We start from the raw sequence: 18,238 nt of genomic DNA on the forward strand, positions 1-18,238 counted from the left end.
AAAGCAGCACTCTCGTCCTTGCCTCCCACAAAAAAAAACAGCCACCACGGGAGCACCTAGAAAACTTGACAGTGGACACATTTGTCCAAGGTCAGCTGACTAGAAGAGCCATAAGCAATGAGGGGAATGAATTTATATGTGCTGACCACTCCACATCGATGCTGATGTGTGAAAACTGCATATAGGCTTACACTGAATAAGACTCCTATTAGTTCTTTCAATTTGATAGCTAATTTTTTTTTTTTGCCTAAAACATTGAAGAGTTGTTGTTAGTTTCTGAATACATTTGGGGGACAAAAGTCCTCCACAACACAGTTAATGTAACTTTTTTCTCAACATTGGATTAAGTTGACCTTTAGCCTGCTCAGTACTTGTTGGCATTCATAGCATTAATTCATCTGTAGAAACTAGAAATATGCTTAGCACGAATGATTACAATACTATTTTTCTTTCAGAAAACGTATGCAAACTTAAAAAATGACATTCAACAAAATAATAACTGCTTAAGCAAACAACCAGTCACTGCTAAAACAGTTGGAAATTCTCATCTCTATTACAAAAAGAATGGGAAACTACTCCATTCTGTGCACTTGAAAACTAAAACCAGACAAACATAGCAGTACAGGGTAGAAACCTATCTTGGATAATTAAACATAACAAAGAGCACCTCTGAGAAATAGTGGCATATTGCATGATTATTCCTCAAAAATGCAGCTAACAGCTGTTAAATCAACACTGCAAACAGAGGAGCACCATTGAGCAAGAGATTTTGATGATAGCATGATTCATTTGTACCAAAAACATGCTGCCAGGTGGTTGGCTGTTGAGATACCAAGGAACTTGATTAATTCCATTAAACAAAAGGCCTTTATATTTAATGAACTAAGAGGAGTAGCGTTGAGACAAAAACCACAGGAATGATTTATAATGAAATGGCAAGTGGCAAATGAGGTAGATTTCCAACTCAGGACATTTTTTGTGCAACTGCATTTAGCTGTTGCTTTAGTTTTAGAAGAGAAACCTGAAATTGCATCAGGCCAGCATGTTTGTGCTACATTTCCAAAAGTGGCTTCTTGGCCTTTCATTGCATTCTGTTCATATTATTAAAGGAGATTTAGAACTACTGAATACACAAAAGCATTTAGTAAAAATTTTATTTTAAATGTAGCTATGAATCAGTAATCACAAGTGTTACAATGTATATTTTTACAGAGATCTTTACAATAAGACACGTCTTTGTATACATGGGGGCCCCATTTTTTCCCCAAAAATAATACTCAAAAGGAATAATAAGCAGTCAGCTTCAAAAAGAAAAAAAAAACTTTGGCATGTGTACAACATTTAGTTAACAAAAATAAACAGTAGCAGATTTGAGTCAGAAAAAACCCACATCATTTTTGCTTAACTTCACAGCACTGTTTAGTCAGGGATGAAACCCACCTGCACTATAAACTATCCAGTATTAAAGTGATCAGCCTTATTTCAGCCTGACAAAAATGTTATGGGGAAATTGGTGGCACACTGAGTTAAAAGAACAGCCTTTCAACTCTGGAGACAAACATCTAGGTGATCAAACAGTTTAGACCACAAGTGAAAAATCAGTTTGGTGGTCACATCTTAACCATTAGCTGTCTGTCCATGTTACTGAACTATACCACCTGACGCAACTGGCAGTCTCTGCTTAGGACTGGGATAAGGAAGGGTACTGCAAGTTAGGACTGAAGTACACTGTTGGAGTACACGGAAAGAGAAAAGGAGAGTTTGCACAAGGCCCCTCTGTTCTATGTTGGATCTTCGTCACTATTATTGGTCACATACATAAATACCAAATTAATCCAAACCCTGAGGAAAACCAAATTTGCAATGCCTTTCTTTCTGCTATACAGTTGCTAACGCTTCTATATTAAAATCAGAATGACCAGCCCCCTTTGAGACAAGTTATTCATAATTCCCCAAATAGTTAAAAGAAACAGTATCTGCACAAGTTTTCCAGAACTATTGTAAATGTACATATTTTATTGTAGTAATGGTAAAATATTGGCATAGACATACTTGCATTTCTAAACAGTAGAGTAATACCAGTCTTGAATTTAGAGATTTTACAGCAATTACTGCAGAGGAACAGATGTATGGTAAGTCATCCTGCAAATATCAGACGCTCCTGTACACATCAGAATACATAATTCAAATGATGTTCTCCAGCAAGTCAGAATACACTTTGGTATTATTTATAGGCTTTCCTGCTAAATGTTAGCGATCCAAAATTGACAACTGCAAAGGAGTCCAGTGGCAGAAAGGTACTGCTGTAACACCAGTCAGAATTATACACATTACTTCTTATTCCTGGGCTTTAACTCTTCTGCTGCATTACGCAGAAAAATGTAGTTTTTCTTTTGCGGATTATAAAATTCGTGGCCCTAAAAAAGAGAAAAAAAGTTAGCTATATTTATCTTATTCAAAGTATCAACTTAATCTTGAAATACAAGAAGCTGAACATTCCGTCAATTCGATTTAGTGAGACTTTACAATTTAAAAATATGGACTTTTAAAGATCAGATTTACTATGCAACCCAGGGGAAATATTGGTGGGTGTGCACTATAATTAGAAACAATTCACTAAGCAAGGCAACTTTCAAAACAGGTCTTTAAGCTTAGAGTGAAGGAACATTCCTTAAACTTTTGCTTTACATGCAAAATTCAAGTAGTTTGGGAGTTAAGAGAAGTAAAAAGATTGTTCTAGACAGGGATAAGAATGAAGAGGGGACATTATAAAGATACTACAGCCTTACTGTACATTCTGTCTTTTGAGCCAAACAAAAGAGGGCCAAATTTTCAAACAGTGAAGCGCAGGGTCCACACACAATTATACAATTACTTTTATTTATCAATTGTGAATATAAAATCTAGTATTCCGCATGTGAAAATGAGTAACTGCCAATACTTATTTGCATATACAAATGCCAAGTGCACACACCCATTGCAATAACATCATGAATAATTCATGTCTTAAAAGGCACGTAAGATCTTAGGTCTCTTTGAAAATCTGGCTCTCTTTTCTGGCATCTGGATTTCCTTGGTTTTCTTTATTCAGACACTGACATTAAAATTATGCATTGGGTTGTAACAGTTAAGTTATGGACTTTCATTCCTTGAAAGAAAAATGGAATCTAGAAAGGAGACTTACTGCCTACCAACTCAAGTTTCACTACTAAATATCAGTTCATAATCTACAGATCTGAAAGATCAGTTAGTTCATATAAGCCAACGTGTCCCATTCATGCAAGTAAAAGGCTTATGTCTGACTGTAACAATAAAAGTAAAATTATAGTGTTTCTCATCCAGCAGGACCATAAAGCACATTAGTAAATTTAACTACATACAGATATCACTTTATCTACAAATGAACTCCTGAGATGTGACATGCCACTGTTCAAGAATGAACAGCAAATCTCCAACAGTTTACAACAGGAAATGAAAGATACTTCATCAAATTTAAAGTACAACACAAGGTATAATAGAAAGAATAATGCTACTGTAAACAACTATTAGTATTGGTTAGATTTCAACCTTCCTTTTTTCAAACTACTAATTGTATTGTCTCATTCTGTGATTCTATCAGGTCTCAATATCTTCGCACCGAGTGCATACTGGGAAGACCGACCTTAAACCATCACAAAGGAGCTGTAGAAAGTGGTATTGGAAATTAAATACATAACACTCACCCACTTGTTTAATAAAAGTAACCATGTCCCAGCATGTTTTTTAGCAGTGCTCTAGGTGTGCTCTTTGGAAGAGATGCAGTATCAATTTTACTTATGGTATGATCCCACGGTATTCTTCCCATTAGCATTCACATTTGGAACAAATTCCTAAATCAGGTAACTATGTTCAGCCTATATTCAGTTGGGTAAGATATTCTTTGTTTCTTGGCTTAAACAACTATGTACTGATTCTGTGCTAAGTTTCATCTGAAAGGTGGCTAAAGTGATCCCATATCAACCTATTCCCAATCTCCCGAGTGTATTTAGAAGACTTTATTAATACCTGTAAAGAACTTTGAGACTCTCAGATGAAAAGGACTACTGAAATATTGTCTTCTTAGTTCACAACCACTGATACGAATTTTAAATGTTAATCCTTCTTACCTTGGACCAGTCGTAACTGGAAGCATATGCAAAAATATTCCCATTATGGTTAAAACAACAAGCAGATATTGGCTGGTCAAGCTGTTCTGATGTTTTTAGCTTTGTTCGTGCATCTTTATCCCAAAAGCTGAATCTACCATCAGATCCTACAGTTGCAAGGGTGCCATGGGCAGGATGAAATGCTATCCCATTTACCTGCAGTTATACAAACCATCACATAAAACAACCAACAATAGACAAGATGGAGTTTTACACTGCATATACTGTAGTCAGTGAGTGTAAATATATTATGTGCAGATTTACCTAATTTAAATTAAGACTAGTTGCATTTTAGTCTTGACAATGCATTTTTTGCCAAAAATCATTTGTTCCTCCTGACCAGGTATACTTTAAATACAAATTCCCATTAGAGAACACAGTAATTCCCTTGGTGTTGAACAGATTCTTAAGCAGAGGCTTAATGAGTACTATGTTTTCCCATAAACAAAAACTTGGGTACAGAAAAATATATTGAATGCATTGTCCTAATAAGTCTTAATAGAAAGTCAGCCAAGTTGTGGGTTTTTTGGTTGTTTATAACAAAGGGCAGAATACTTTGCCTACTCCTATTTTAATATTTGCATATAATTTTTCCTCTAAGCATAAGCAAAAGAACACTTTAGGTACAAGAAAAGGTCAAAGAAAAGAGCATTAATGGTAGATTTCATACAAAATTGTTTATTATGTGTATGTAGCTTCTAACTGCACTACAAAAATGATGCAATGATGTGCTGAATACTTACAGCATAGATATCCTGAGGTGCAGATGTGTTTGTTCCATTGGAGCGATGACATTTAAAAGTGAAGTTATCTTTGGCTCTGAAAAGAAAGATAGTCCTTCACATTTTCTTAATTTCAAAATGAACAATATAATGCAGTGTGTTTTAAAAATCACACTTACGGATTTGGTGGGTTGATATAGTGAATCGCTACCCTTCCTTCTATACTTCCAAGGGCAAATCCAGTAGGTTTGTTCACTTTGTCTTTAAAAATAGCAACACAGCGATGCTAAATTTGAGAAAGATACAGAGCATTTTAGACAGAAGCTTAAGGCCAGATTTTCTAAACATTGCTCTCTATGGGGGCACAACTCACTGCATGTACTAACACCACACGGAGAAAAGCACATACAATATTAGAAAATGGGTCAAAGCCCCTCTGAAAATTTGGATCTGAATATCTACATTTCTGAATTCACTTGGGGATCAGTGGCAGACATTCCCTCAAAACGAACACAACAGCTTTCCTCCTTCACCAAGGAATTACACATACAAAAATCTTTTGCATATTAGGTGACATGACTGAATTTGAAAAATTTCTCAAAATTCCATGTCCCAAACTGTACATTAATATAGTGAGGAAAAATTACTATATTCTAGCAAGATACCATCAATCCTGCTTCTCTGGAAGAACTACCTGTTATACAATACAGCACTGTATTAGTCTTGTTAAGAACAAACAGGAAGAAGGGAGACTGACATTTTGGACCAAAATTAAAAACAATAATGAAATTGAATTGTGAGCCTGATCCTGCAAGTCTTCCTCTCCACAGATGCCAAAATGTGCTTGCAATGGGTTTGCAGGATCTGTCCCATTAAGCTGAACTGTAAAGTTTTTAGTATTTAACTAAAATAGTTCCTGATTTTAGTTGTAAATATTCAGATATATTTCATTAAAATGTTGTAATGCATAGTCTTTCACTGTTCCTTATTCCTATAAAGAAAGCCAGTCAAATTACTTCATTTGAAATAAATCTTAATACATTTCTTAATGCCATGTGTTTTCAAGAAACCTTTTTCAGTTGAAGTCATCCACTTGGAAGGAGATATGTACAACAGAGTTGCAGAATATACACCACATTGAAAGTCTAAGTGTATTCAGGGGCACAAACTATACGGCATGGAGAGAATGTAGTTTTAATTTTTTATTATTTTTAAGAATCCAAACCACCATTTTATATGCTGCATTAATAAACTTGTAATAAATATAATTAATGATTTACCTGGTGTTTCAGTGGAGATTCTATTCTTCTAAATTCAGAAGGCTGATTCTCCAACTGGTATACTATCAAACCCCTTTCCGCAGTTGCGACAACTGCCATGGGATGCACCTGAACAAGGACGAGAGGGACTGGTTGGAAGAGACTAGGCTACGTTAATTTCATCTCCTTCAAGTTACTTATTTCACCCAAACCCCTCAAAAAGTCAACTCAAAAGAGCAAGACTGTTAGTTCTGGTAGAAGGTGACCCATAGACTGAAAATTTTATCTGCAGAATAGGTACAGCAAGGGCAATAGTAGCACAGGCTTCTTCCAACATGAAGCATAAATTCTGATATGGGCAAGGAAGCAAGGGCAGTTCAGTTTCAGTGTCAATTCTATTTTTGGCCCCTCTCCTCTTAATGCCAAGAAGGCCACTACTAGTGCTTCATAGGAAGGGAATGTCGATCCACCTGGAACTAGACTGAGATCAAACAGCTGTCAAAGAGTAACTTTTATTTAATAGTAACCTGGGCTGGTTTCATATGACCTAGATATCATGGGCTTTGAAGCCATTAATCCTCTGAGCAAACTAGTTCCCACAAATTTCATCTTCATGAAACAGGAGTTTATTGATTGGCTTACCACATCAGCACAGTAGCATCTTTCAGGCAGCTGTAATGTCATCATAGGAGTTGGTGATCGTGTATCCCAGAACTAAGGAAAAAAAGAAAATCAATGGATTTAAAAGACTTGAAGAATTTCTTTTGCCATCAAATATACCATATAAGCAGTTAGAAATATTGGAACTGATTACTTTAGCACAATGGGCCTGGCCACATTTTCATTTTAAGTTGTTTACAACTGGCCAGAGGGGGATAAAACACATTTTCTTAGGGCTAGAAATTATCACCAATAAAAGTGACCTCTTGATTTTTTAAATTAGTATATTTCAGCAAAATTTATAGTAAACGCTTCCAGTTTTACGTATATTAGCATAGTATAAAACCCATTTATCAGGTACAATTTTCATACCTTCAAAGTTTTATCCCAACTTCCTGTCATCACACAGCTATAGTTTGGTGCTTTAATCCAATGGACAGTCTTAACGGGGGCTTCATGCTGAAGGAAAACAACCAAGAACAATGCACATACGTTCTTTTAAAATAACAGCCTGTATCACTTTTTGGTTGTGTACAGCAAAAGAATGGTACAAAGGCAGGATATAAATGTTTATTAAATCACCACTACAATCAAAATTTGTATGCTTCACCACAACTAAACTATAAGAAAAGAGTGAACATTTTCACTTATTTAATTTCACATATCATAGAGACTTTACATTAACAGAAATAAGTGTTTCATATTAGAGTAAAAATATGCACTACAGTTGAATGTAGATATCAGATTCTATTAACAGTGCACTTATGAAGTCAATACCCTCATGAAAGAGAACTCAACAATTACATATAAGCTCTGTTTTCCTACAATCTTAGAGCTCATCCAAAATCTATGTAAAAAAGACTGGAGAGCAGAACAAACTATCAGTGAAACAGAGCAAGAAAGCAGCACAGAGGACTGGGTAACTGAAACAAAGAAAGCGAAGTGGAGCCAAAATGAGGTGGAGAAGCAACAATGGGTAATCAAAGGAGGAATCAGTCTGCAGCTGGGTGCTACAGTGAGGCCGTAAGGGATGGGAAATCTCTTGGGGGCACACAGGACTTTTGCCTAAGATTTGATTTAACTAGGTCCCAGTAATCATCAGTTACGGCCACCTTAAAATTTAGCTAGCAATTTGACAGGCACCTTCCTCATCTAATTGGAAAATGTTGAGTGTTACTTTAAATTGACTAGTAAAGATTCCTTTTTTTAAAAGATTTATTTAAAAGAAGTGATGCTTTAGCATCTCTCTTGAGGGAAAGAACTTGGGAGTTACTTACCTGTGCAATTTGTATGGCCTGGTTACTGTTGAGATCCCACATTTTGGCGGTTTTATCACAAGAGGCAGTAAATACTTTACTCCCATCCTAAAATGAGAGAAAAATAATTCAGTTTCATAATTTTAAAAGATTAAATATTAACTGCACCACAGTACATGTAATTTTATGTTTGTAATATCCAATACCCATTAAAGAATTGCTGGGCCTGATTCTTCACTGCCTAGTACTTGTGTAGTCATTTAATAAAATGGGTATGTATAATAATACTATTCTGAGAGTATTTGCATAGGAGTAAGCGACTATATTCGGTGCAAGGTGACCTACTCCTGGGGGAATTCTGTGCCACTCACTGCGCGTGTACAGAATTCATGTCCCCCGCATAAAAATGACTTTCTGACAGGGAAGCAAAAGGAAGCTGCAAGAGCAGTCACGCAGCACTCCCCAGCTGCACAGGTACATCATTTCAGGCACCTGGAGCAGCCGGCAGAGAGGTAAACCATCGCAGGTTGGGGACACCCCAGCGAGTGGCTCCTACTCCGAGTCGGGATCAGCTGATAGTCCTGGCTGGGCTGGAGGCAGGAGAGGATGAGACTTCTTTCCCGGCATGGAGTGGCTGGGGCCTTGTCAGACCCACCCCCAGAAACCTCCCCCAGCTGCAGGAAGCTCAGCATCCTCCCCACTTCCTGCCCCCATTGCTCCTCAGCAGTGGGGGGAGGGGTCACCGTAAAGGGAGCTGCTCCCCCATCTGCCCAACCCCCATGTATCTGGACCTCTCATACCCAGACACCCCTACCAAGTTTCACCCTGTACACTGAGAACCCCCCTAGCCCTCCATAACTGAACCCCACCCCACTGAACCTCAAGCCCTGAATCTGGAACCCCTGCACCAAGGCCCCCCACCTCCAGAGCCCCAACCATGCACCCAGACCACCCCCACTGAACTCCTTGCACTCAAACCCCCACCCTGGTGAGACCCACCCCTCTGCACCACCTGCGCCCCCCCCACATCGAGACCCCCATACCATTGATCCCAAACTAGCTGCATCCAGACCCTCACCCCACCATGCCCTACTCCCCCAGACCCCACTGCTGAGACTCCCACACCCAGACCTCTCCGCTAAGCCCCAACCACTTTTACCTGGAAACCCCTGCAGAGTCCCATTGCCCCTGCACCTGCCCCACCCAACGAGTCTCTGTGCATCCAGATTCCCCCCCCACACACACACTAGACCCCCAAGCTGCCTGCACCCAGATTGTCTCACACAGAATGCTTTTACCCCACATCTGGATCCCCCCCATGCTGAGCCCCTCCACATTTGGATCCTGCCTGGTTAAACCTGCCTGCCCCACACCTGGTGCACCTGGCTCCAGAGTGTTTCTGGGGCAGGCCCAGGCCTTGTGCTGTGTCAGAGTCAGGTGCAGCGTCACCACTGAGTCCGTGTCCCAAAGGTGGGAGGTGGGGAGGCTGCAGGGTGATCTCTCACCTTCGTGCAGCCAGTGGCCTGTGCTCCCCACTGCCATGCTGGAGACTCTGCATTTATTTATTGACAAATTAAACTTGGAGAATATTGCAGAATTTTAAAATATTGTGTGCATAATTTTGAATTATTTGGCGCAGAATGCCCTGAGGAGTAAAGATAATGGAGAATCAGGCCAATTGTCCAAAAAACAATCATACAAAATAGCATTTTGCCTAATGTTCATTATCTGAATCACTCTCTCAACCGTTATGTACTGTTTGTCACTACATTTATCTGAATTGACAAACACGTTGAGATTGCTATCCAGTTGAATAGACTGATATTGTCCTGTTCTACTGCTTAACAGCAGTCCAAAATTCTACTTCATACCTTTCTCCTAATTGTTTTCTAGTCTTATAAATATGCAATGCTTTTTCTAATCAAAGAGTGGACACACAAGATAAGATGCCCCAAAAAACTGAGAAGCATCTTAGATCTCAAAGGAATGGCATTTTATTTTTTTTAAAAGAGGATAGCGAACAACATGCCAATATTCCACTGTTTTCCTTTTTCCAATACTTACAAAATATTGCACAGAAGAATATACCGATACTAGTATTTACTAACTTTTGACAAGTGTTTTAATTGGTCAAATCATAACCATGCAGTTTCAAACTGTCATAATAGTCTACTCATGTAAGGAAGTCTCACATATTAATTTAAACAAAACCCTAAAAATAATTTACATTCATAGACCAAACTGAGAGAAAAAACAAAGAACAAAAAAGTGTTGATCAAAACTGAAAGAGCACAAAATTCAAACTATGAACGGGAATGAAACAAAACATTCTGCAATTATGCTTAAAATAGTAAAAAGAAAAGGAGGACTTGTGGCACCTTAGAGACTAACAAATTTATTTGAGCATAAGCTTTCGTGAGCTACAGCTCACTTCATCGGATGCATTCATGTAGCTCACGAAAGCTTATGCTCAAATAAATTTGTTAGTCTCTAAGGTGCCACCAGTCCTCCTTTTCTTTTTGCGGATACAGACTAACACGGCTGCTACTCTGAAACCTGTCATTATGCTTAAAGTAGTAATATTCTAGGGTGAAATTCACTCCAGTACATAAGACTTATGGAAGGCCTTTTGTACTACCACAAATTATTGAAAACTGTACTAGCTATTAACAGCTTAAAACAACCTCCTACCATTGCATCTGCACACCCAAGTAGTAGTCTAATTTGTTAAAACAAACGAACCATGAATTTAGACAACAAAAATCTATGCTACAATTTTAGGATTATCTACATTTTAAGTCTATGTGTGTTTTGAAACTAGAAGTAAAGATATTTGTTTTCTGGATAAAGTTATCAATTTCTTTGAAAATACTTTTTGAAACAAAGGAACATACATCACTCCAACACACATCTAGCACAGGCCCTGTGTGCATCTGCTGAGCTTTCGGAATTGTCTGTCCATTATCTTGAACTTCCCAACACCGAACCTATGAGAAAAGATGCACATATCAATTTAGTAATATAGTACTATTGTTTACGTACCCAGGAATGTGCTAGATGTCTCTCAGAAACAAAGCAATGCCTCTGTCCTGAAGAACTTACCCTTACTTAACACACTGAATTTAGATGGAGGGGAAGAAGGGAAGGAGGAAAGGCAACAGTTACAATCATACAATTGCCAATCATAACCCTTTCTGATTTTGCCTTTGATGTCAGCAACACGGAGCATTTCCTATATTTACCAGTGTACATTTAACTGTGGATAATCCTTTTTCAAATTGTACCAAGCTTTTGGCTTAAACGATGTCTTGTGGCAATGAGTTTCCCAGATTAAGCACTATGTAAAGGAATGTTTTCTATCAATTTCTTTTACGTTTACAATTTCACTGAATAGCCCATTACTTTTGTATTATGAGAAAGGAACGATAAATAGGAGCACCTATTAAGAATTCAAATGCTATAGAGATTCATGATTTTTTTTAATTACTGAAAACGTTCAGAAAAGCCATTAACTCCCTTCGCTCAATACTTGTTGTTTAATCTAAATTAAACTGGGAACTGCAAGATCTTTGATATTGGACTGAACTTTGTCTAGTTCAGGAGACCCCAATCTTTTAATAGCATGAACATCTTAACATTGAGATTGACTTGTGGACCACGTTCCCTCCCATTCACAATTGCACAGACGAGCTCACCTCCTACTGGAAATCAAATAGCATCCATACATAAACTACACCAACTTTTCACTTTGAAAATGAAAATTAGGGAACTATTCAGGCAGGAGCCAGCACCGAGACTAATTCACTGTGGACCGCTGGCTGTCCACATACCACAGTTTGGGAAAATCTGCATCTGCTGAAATTCCAATCTCTTACAACAATACTCTGAATCATAACCTGTATCTGCATAGCATACAACTGCCTGAGGAACAGATATGGAGAGGAGGGGATTATTTTCTTCTGTTTAGTGAAAGTAGCAGACAAATGTAACAAATACATATGCTACAGAGACTAGTCCTCTCTACAGATATACAAATTGGACTAGCCATTATAAAGCACAGAATCAAGAAGTAAAAGTCATTCCCTTGAGCTGAAGTTTAAATGACACTGTCAGCTTGAAATGCTGTCAACCTCAAAAAATTTATTAAAAGTAATTTCGGGTACTACGCCTGCCCTTTGCTGATTTTCATGTTTACAGAACCATATTTCTGTTTTTTAAAAGTTATTTTCTGTGCCCTAGAGCTATACAATGACACAAAGAAAATAAGGGGAAAACTGACTTTTCAGATGAAACAACAAAACTTGTTTAAGACAAACTTCTGTCAATTAAATAAAGGAAAATGGGGGAAAAAAGCTCTTTTCCTCCAATCTTTAAACTCCAGCAATCTTAAGTATAACTTGTAACAAGGGTAGGTAAGTATGTATCAGGCTAAAGAGATTTAAACTGTCCTTTCTACAGACAACGCTCATTTAATACTTACATCATTTGCCCAGGATCCTGCAATAAGGAAGTTACCCGGCAATGCTAGGGGACTGAAAGCTAAACAACCAATGCTGTCATCAGGTGGAGATGTAACTTCAATATCCTGTAAAAAGGCCAAAAAAACAAAACAAAACCCCAAATATTTATACGTCATAGAACTTAACAATGTGTCTTCTAGTCATAGTGCAAATTAACAAAGCACTGAGTTTTGCAAAATAGATAGTACATGAAAAAAGTATTAAAAGGGCATATTAAAAAAGGATATTCATACTGCATTTGATAACAAACCCTGAAACTTCTCAATACTTAGGAAGAATGAGTTTGGGGAAAGAGAGAAAATAAATAAATACATGATCATGTTCACTCCTAATTCATGGAAAGGAGATTGCCTGATACCCACTGTTTACAAGTAGGTTAATACAAGTACCTTCATGGGGTTGTGATTATCTGTTGCTGTATTTCCAAACATGCTGGTACCACCAGCTCCAAACCCTGAGGTTGATCCAAACAAACTCATCTTGGCCCTGCAAATGATAAGAATGCCCATTAAAAGCAACAGACCTTTACTTGGGGACATAGGAAGTGTTGTACCAAATCAGAGTGGTCCATCTAGTTCAGTATCCTTTCTCTAACAGCCAGTACCAGATGCTCTCTAGAGGAAGGTGCGGGGGAAATAAATAACATAATGGATAATTATAAAATAACCTGCCCACAAAATAAGTTTCTTCCTATCCCTGTCAGAGATTTAACTTTTGTGTGTGTGTGCGCAAGATTCTGCGATGCTTATTCAGCTCAAGTGTCGGCCTTGGCCTCAGCCTCACCCTCATTTTCCCCAGAAAAATCTGATTTTGGAGGGTCAACAATTCCTCCAATGAGCAATAACTACGCACAGGTCATCTTAATCTCATTGGTTATGTCTCTGCACAAGCCCAGAGAGCTTTGAAAAACATTGCTACCTTTGTCTTTCTTATTATTTATGTTAATAACAGTATTTTTGCTCATGCAACACTCCAAACACCCTTTGGAAACAGAGAAGAAACTTCATAAATAAAAGCTGTGACATTGGGGAAGCGTACACAGGGAGAGGGAGGAGGATACTTTCTAATCCGGTAGGACCATTTGCTGAGGCCCGTATAATAAGCATTGACAGGTCAGCAGATGGGGGAGGGTGTAAGATCAATTGTTTCAATCAATTTACATGTCTGAGGAGCAGTTTACATTGAGGCAGGGAGCATTAGGAGGGGAAATAGGGGCACTAGGGCAGGGAGGAAGGAGCAGTTGTTGGCTGACAAGAGAGAGCTGGGGCCAGTTGCTGGGGGATGGGGCAGCAGAGAGCTGGGGCCAGTTGCTGGGGGATGGGGCCAGGAGGCAGCGGGGCAGCTGCTGGGGGCAGCAGGGAAATAGGGAGCGGCCGCCCGGTACCCATCGGGAGCTCTCCAGAGGAGAGCGGACCAGCGGCGGATGTGGAGGGAAGGGGTGCCAGGCAGGGAGGTGCTGAGGGGGGCAGGGAAGGTGCTGGGCTCAGACACCCGACTAGGCCTGCCCCGGCGAGGGCCACTCCGCACTTACCCAAGAACCGGGTGAGCTCCTGAGGGAGCGTGAGGCGAGGAGCGCGCTTCGGGCGGGGGGCAGGGCGGGACGAAAGCGAGGGAGGCAGCGGCGCGGCACCACCGGCTCACACACACGGCCGAGCCGGAACAGGCCGCTTCCCACCGCGCATGCGCTAGCCGGAGCTGAGCTCACAGAGGGCGCCCGCGCCTGTTCGGGAAAAGAGGCGGGGCTGACTCTGAGCTGGGCCGAGGGCGGCACGAGAGGGCTGCCGGACATGGGATGGTGGGGCGGTAACGGGGTCATGTGACCAGGCACATCGCACGCTCACCGGCCTATGGTGTTGCGCGTGTTAGCGAGGCCCATGTAGCAGAGGGGTGTGGGCAACTCTCTGCTGTTTTTCCCCCATCAAGGAGGAGAACTGTTATCATGCATTTAATTATACCAACTTCTTAGGGGGATGCCCAAAGACAAGAGGGAGGCACCACCTAAAAAGGTGCATCTGATCACTTAAATTCTCTTCCCAAAAGGCTAAACAAACCTTTAAAGATTACAAAGATGGAAACATACTTAATGAAAATGTACTTAAATAATTAACACCTTCTGAAGAAGAATGGACATGTAATACACTATGTTGGGATGGTGGAACAGGACCAACTGAGTTTGCGATGTTTATATCAAGCAATATAGGACAGGAAATGTGCTACATCAGTTACCAGCTAGAGAAAAGTGGAATTTTAATGATCGTAAGAATTTATTACAACTACTGATTAAACAAAACACCAGTGCATTAATTTTCTGGTCTAGGCTATTTTTGTAGCTAGACACTTGAAGTGATGCAAATGACAGAGTGCCACAATGCAGCAGAACTAAGGTACAGTACAGTAGGTAGAAAGAAAAAGTGGTTCTCTTTTAAATAAAAGAACAAGTGATGTAGTCTACAGACTTTTTTCTTTGTCAGGTACTAATTTGATGTACTATACCTTAAATTGCAGTTCTATGAAAAGTAACTGTAGCAACAGCACGTTCTTATTCATAAATTCATGGATTCCAAGGCTAGAAGGGACCACTGTGATGCTTTAAGCTGACCTCCTGTATAACACGGACCATAGAACTTCCACCCAAATATTCCTAGACCATATCTTTTAGAAAAGCATCTGGTAGAGTCACTCTCTCTGCATTCAGTCATATATAATTACTTAACTTATTTTTTGTCACTACTATTTTTTATTCCTGTCAGCATTTTAGCACCAACAAAACTAAGGGCATGGCTACACTTGCAGATGTAGAGCGCTGTGAGTTAAACCTGCCTTCGTAGAGCGCAGTAGGGAAAGCACTGCAATCTGTCCACACTGACAGCTGCAAGTGCTCTGGCATGGCCACATTTGCGGCACTTGCAGCGGCTTCGGGAGCGGTGCATTATGGGCAGCTATCCCAGAGAGCACCTCTTCCCATTCTGGCGCTGTGGCTTGTGGGAAGGGGGTGGGGAGTGTGGGACATTCTGGGTCCTGTCCCAACACCCCATGATGCATCAGTTCGCATCCCAGCATTCCCTTTGCTTCTGTCCACATTTGACACCATCTTTCAACAGTTTTTGTCCTGAGCGTTCTGTCTTCCCTTTTGGTCTGCGGGAATGGAGCCTGAACTGCTGAGGAGTATGCTGATGAGTCTCGCCAGCACGTCACGTTTGGCAGTTGAGTTATTCCTTATGATCCAAAGTGATAGTGAGGGCTCCGACAATATCGACTCGAGTAACGCATATGACACAAATTTGCTTGTGGCATTCATGGACATGCTCACCACCGTGGAATGCCGCTTTTGGGCTTGGGAAACAAGCATTGAGTGGTGGGATCACGTCGTCTTGACGAGCAGTGGCTGCAGAACTTTCAGATCAGAAAAGCCACTTTCATGGGACTGTCTGAGGAGCTCGCCCTCACCCTCTGGCGCAAGGACACGGGATTGAGAGCTGCCCTGATGATGGAGAAGCAGGCAGCTATTGCAATCTGGAAGCTGGCAACTCCAGACAGCTACCGATCAGTCACTAACCAGTTTGGAGTGGGGAAGTTGACTGTTGGAATCGTGTTGATGCAAGTTTGCAGGGCCATTAATCGCATCCTGCTCAGAAGAACCGGGACTCTGGGTAACGTGCATGACATTGTGGCTGGCTTTGCACAAATGGGTTTCCCTAACTGCAGATGGGCGATAGATAGGACGCATATTCCAATTCTGGCACCAGCCTACCTAGCCTCCAAGTACGTTAATCGGAAGGGGTATTTCTCAATGGTTCTCCAGGCACTTGTGGATCACCATGGGCATTTCATTGACATTAACGCAAGCTGGCCTGGAAAGGTGCATGACGCATGCATCTTTCGGAACACTGGCCTGTTCAGGAAGCTGCAAGCCGGGCGTTCTTTACCAGACCAGAAGATCACTGTAGGGGAAGTCAAAATACCCATTGTGATCACTGGAGACCCCGCTTACCCTTTAATGCCGTGGCTCATGAAACCCTACACAGGGAGCCTTGACAGCAGCAAGGAGCGGTTCAACAACAGGCTGAGCAGGTGCAGAATGACTGTGGAGTGTGCTTTTGGCCATTTAAAGGGCCGCTGGAGCTCTCTGTATGGGAAGCTAGACCTGGTCGATGACAGCACCTCCGCGGTTATATCCGCGTGCTGTACCCTCCATAACATTTGTGAAGGGAAGGGTGAAAGATTCACTCAGGCATGGAACTCGGAGGTTCAACACCTGGAGGCTGAATTTGAACAGCCAGAGTGCAGGGCTATTAGAGGGTCCCAGTGTGGGGCTGCAAGGATTAGGAATGCTTTGAGGGAGCAATTTGAGGCTGAAAGCTACCAGTAACGTCTGGTGCCCTGCACAGGAGTGAAGTGCAGTGGTTCCAGTGTTAGTAGGAATCTGTGTTTGCTATGCTGAATTGCAGTGCCTATTTCTTTCCTGGGCCAAGGTATCTTTTACTTTATGCAATAATAAAAAATGTTTTCAAAGCCAAAAAATCCATTTATTGAAAAGAGACAACTTCTTGAGAAACAGAAAGGGCCAAGGGCGTGGGGTGGAGAACGGTACAATCACAGATTCGCGTATGTCCTGTCTGGAGTGCTGTGCAATGAGTGCTAGACTTCAGGTTGGCTATACTGCATGGTGATGAGGGTTGAGTGCAGTGGGTAAGGGTCATAGTTTTCAGGGCTGGGTGGTGAAGCTACAGGTGTTGGAGGCAGCTGGTGGCGGTAAGAATCCGGATGTTGGGGAAAGTGGCTTGGAGGTGACATGGGGGCACAAGGGAAAGAGTTTTGGGACAAGGGCTGTGGGGGGTGAGAGGGCGCAGTAGTGTTCCGCCTGCATTGCTATGAGCGCCTGTATTGAGTCCGCTTGCCGCTCCATGATGCTTAGCAGCCGCTCCGTGCTTTGGTGCCGGTGATCCGCACTCTGCTGGCAGACCCTCCTTTCACTCTCCTGCCACTCCTGCACTTTTTGATTTTCGTTACTTGAATGCTGCATTACTTCGTGCAACATGTCTTCCTTGCTTCTACGTGGCCTCTTTCTGATTCTTTGGAGTCTTTCGGCTGGTGATAACATGGATGGCTGAGATCTCAATGTTGCATCTGTAAAGGCAAAATGCAACACTTAACAGAGACAACATTGTTCATGCCAGACAGAGCAGTGATTCCCCCATACTTAAGGGCAAGCACAGTCTACACAATAGCATAATTTGCCCGTCCCAAAGCGAGTGCACATAACCCACGGGAGCCCCAAAATGGTGAGTAAGCACAGAGTCAAGCATGACTGATTGTTTCACGGCTGTACTTTCCTCTGGGTTTCTGTGCCTTGGGGAGAGCCAACAGTGGCAGGGGGCCCCTATACTGAACACTGTCCCCACATTTTCCACAGGAGTTCGTCCTGGAAGATATCTCGCTGCTGAGGGTGCCCTGGGAAGCAAAGGAGGGTCTTTTACTGCAATGTGGCTTCCGCCCTGGCCCATATGCAGCTTGCCTGTGTGCAGCAATGGTCTCCCCACCCCTCACGGCACAGTGATATTGACAAGTTAGCCTGACTGGAACAAGGACCACAGTGGCTCTCCCAAGAAACCTGCGCAAGCGCATTGCCCAAGTTCT

At 41.3% G+C, this 18,238-nt stretch overlaps 1 protein-coding gene across 2 annotated transcripts; it reads right to left on the minus strand.

Moving 5' to 3' along the window:
- Positions 1–1,136: 1,136 nt before the first annotated feature.
- RAE1 (ribonucleic acid export 1) lies at positions 1,137–14,282 on the minus strand. 2 transcript variants are annotated; one of them, XM_077831883.1, is made up of 12 exons: positions 14,133–14,282; positions 12,991–13,087; positions 12,562–12,666; positions 10,976–11,068; positions 8,103–8,189; positions 7,198–7,284; positions 6,808–6,879; positions 6,187–6,294; positions 5,086–5,192; positions 4,928–5,003; positions 4,146–4,340; positions 1,137–2,417 (listed from the first exon to the last, which is right to left on the minus strand). In XM_077831883.1, the coding sequence occupies exons 2-12, from the start codon at positions 13,078–13,080 to the stop codon at positions 2,331–2,333; spliced, it is 1,107 nt and encodes a 368-aa protein (XP_077688009.1). In that variant the 5' UTR covers positions 13,081–13,087; positions 14,133–14,282; the 3' UTR covers positions 1,137–2,330. The 2 variants fall into 2 exon arrangements, with proteins under 2 accessions (XP_077688009.1, XP_077688010.1); XM_077831884.1 differs by lacking the exons at positions 12,991–13,087; positions 14,133–14,282 and adding an exon at positions 13,125–13,321.
- Positions 14,283–18,238: the final 3,956 nt, after the last annotated feature.

This window comes from Eretmochelys imbricata, chromosome 13 (assembly GCF_965152235.1).
Source record: "Eretmochelys imbricata isolate rEreImb1 chromosome 13, rEreImb1.hap1, whole genome shotgun sequence".
Lineage (NCBI taxonomy): Eukaryota > Metazoa > Chordata > Testudines > Cheloniidae > Eretmochelys > Eretmochelys imbricata.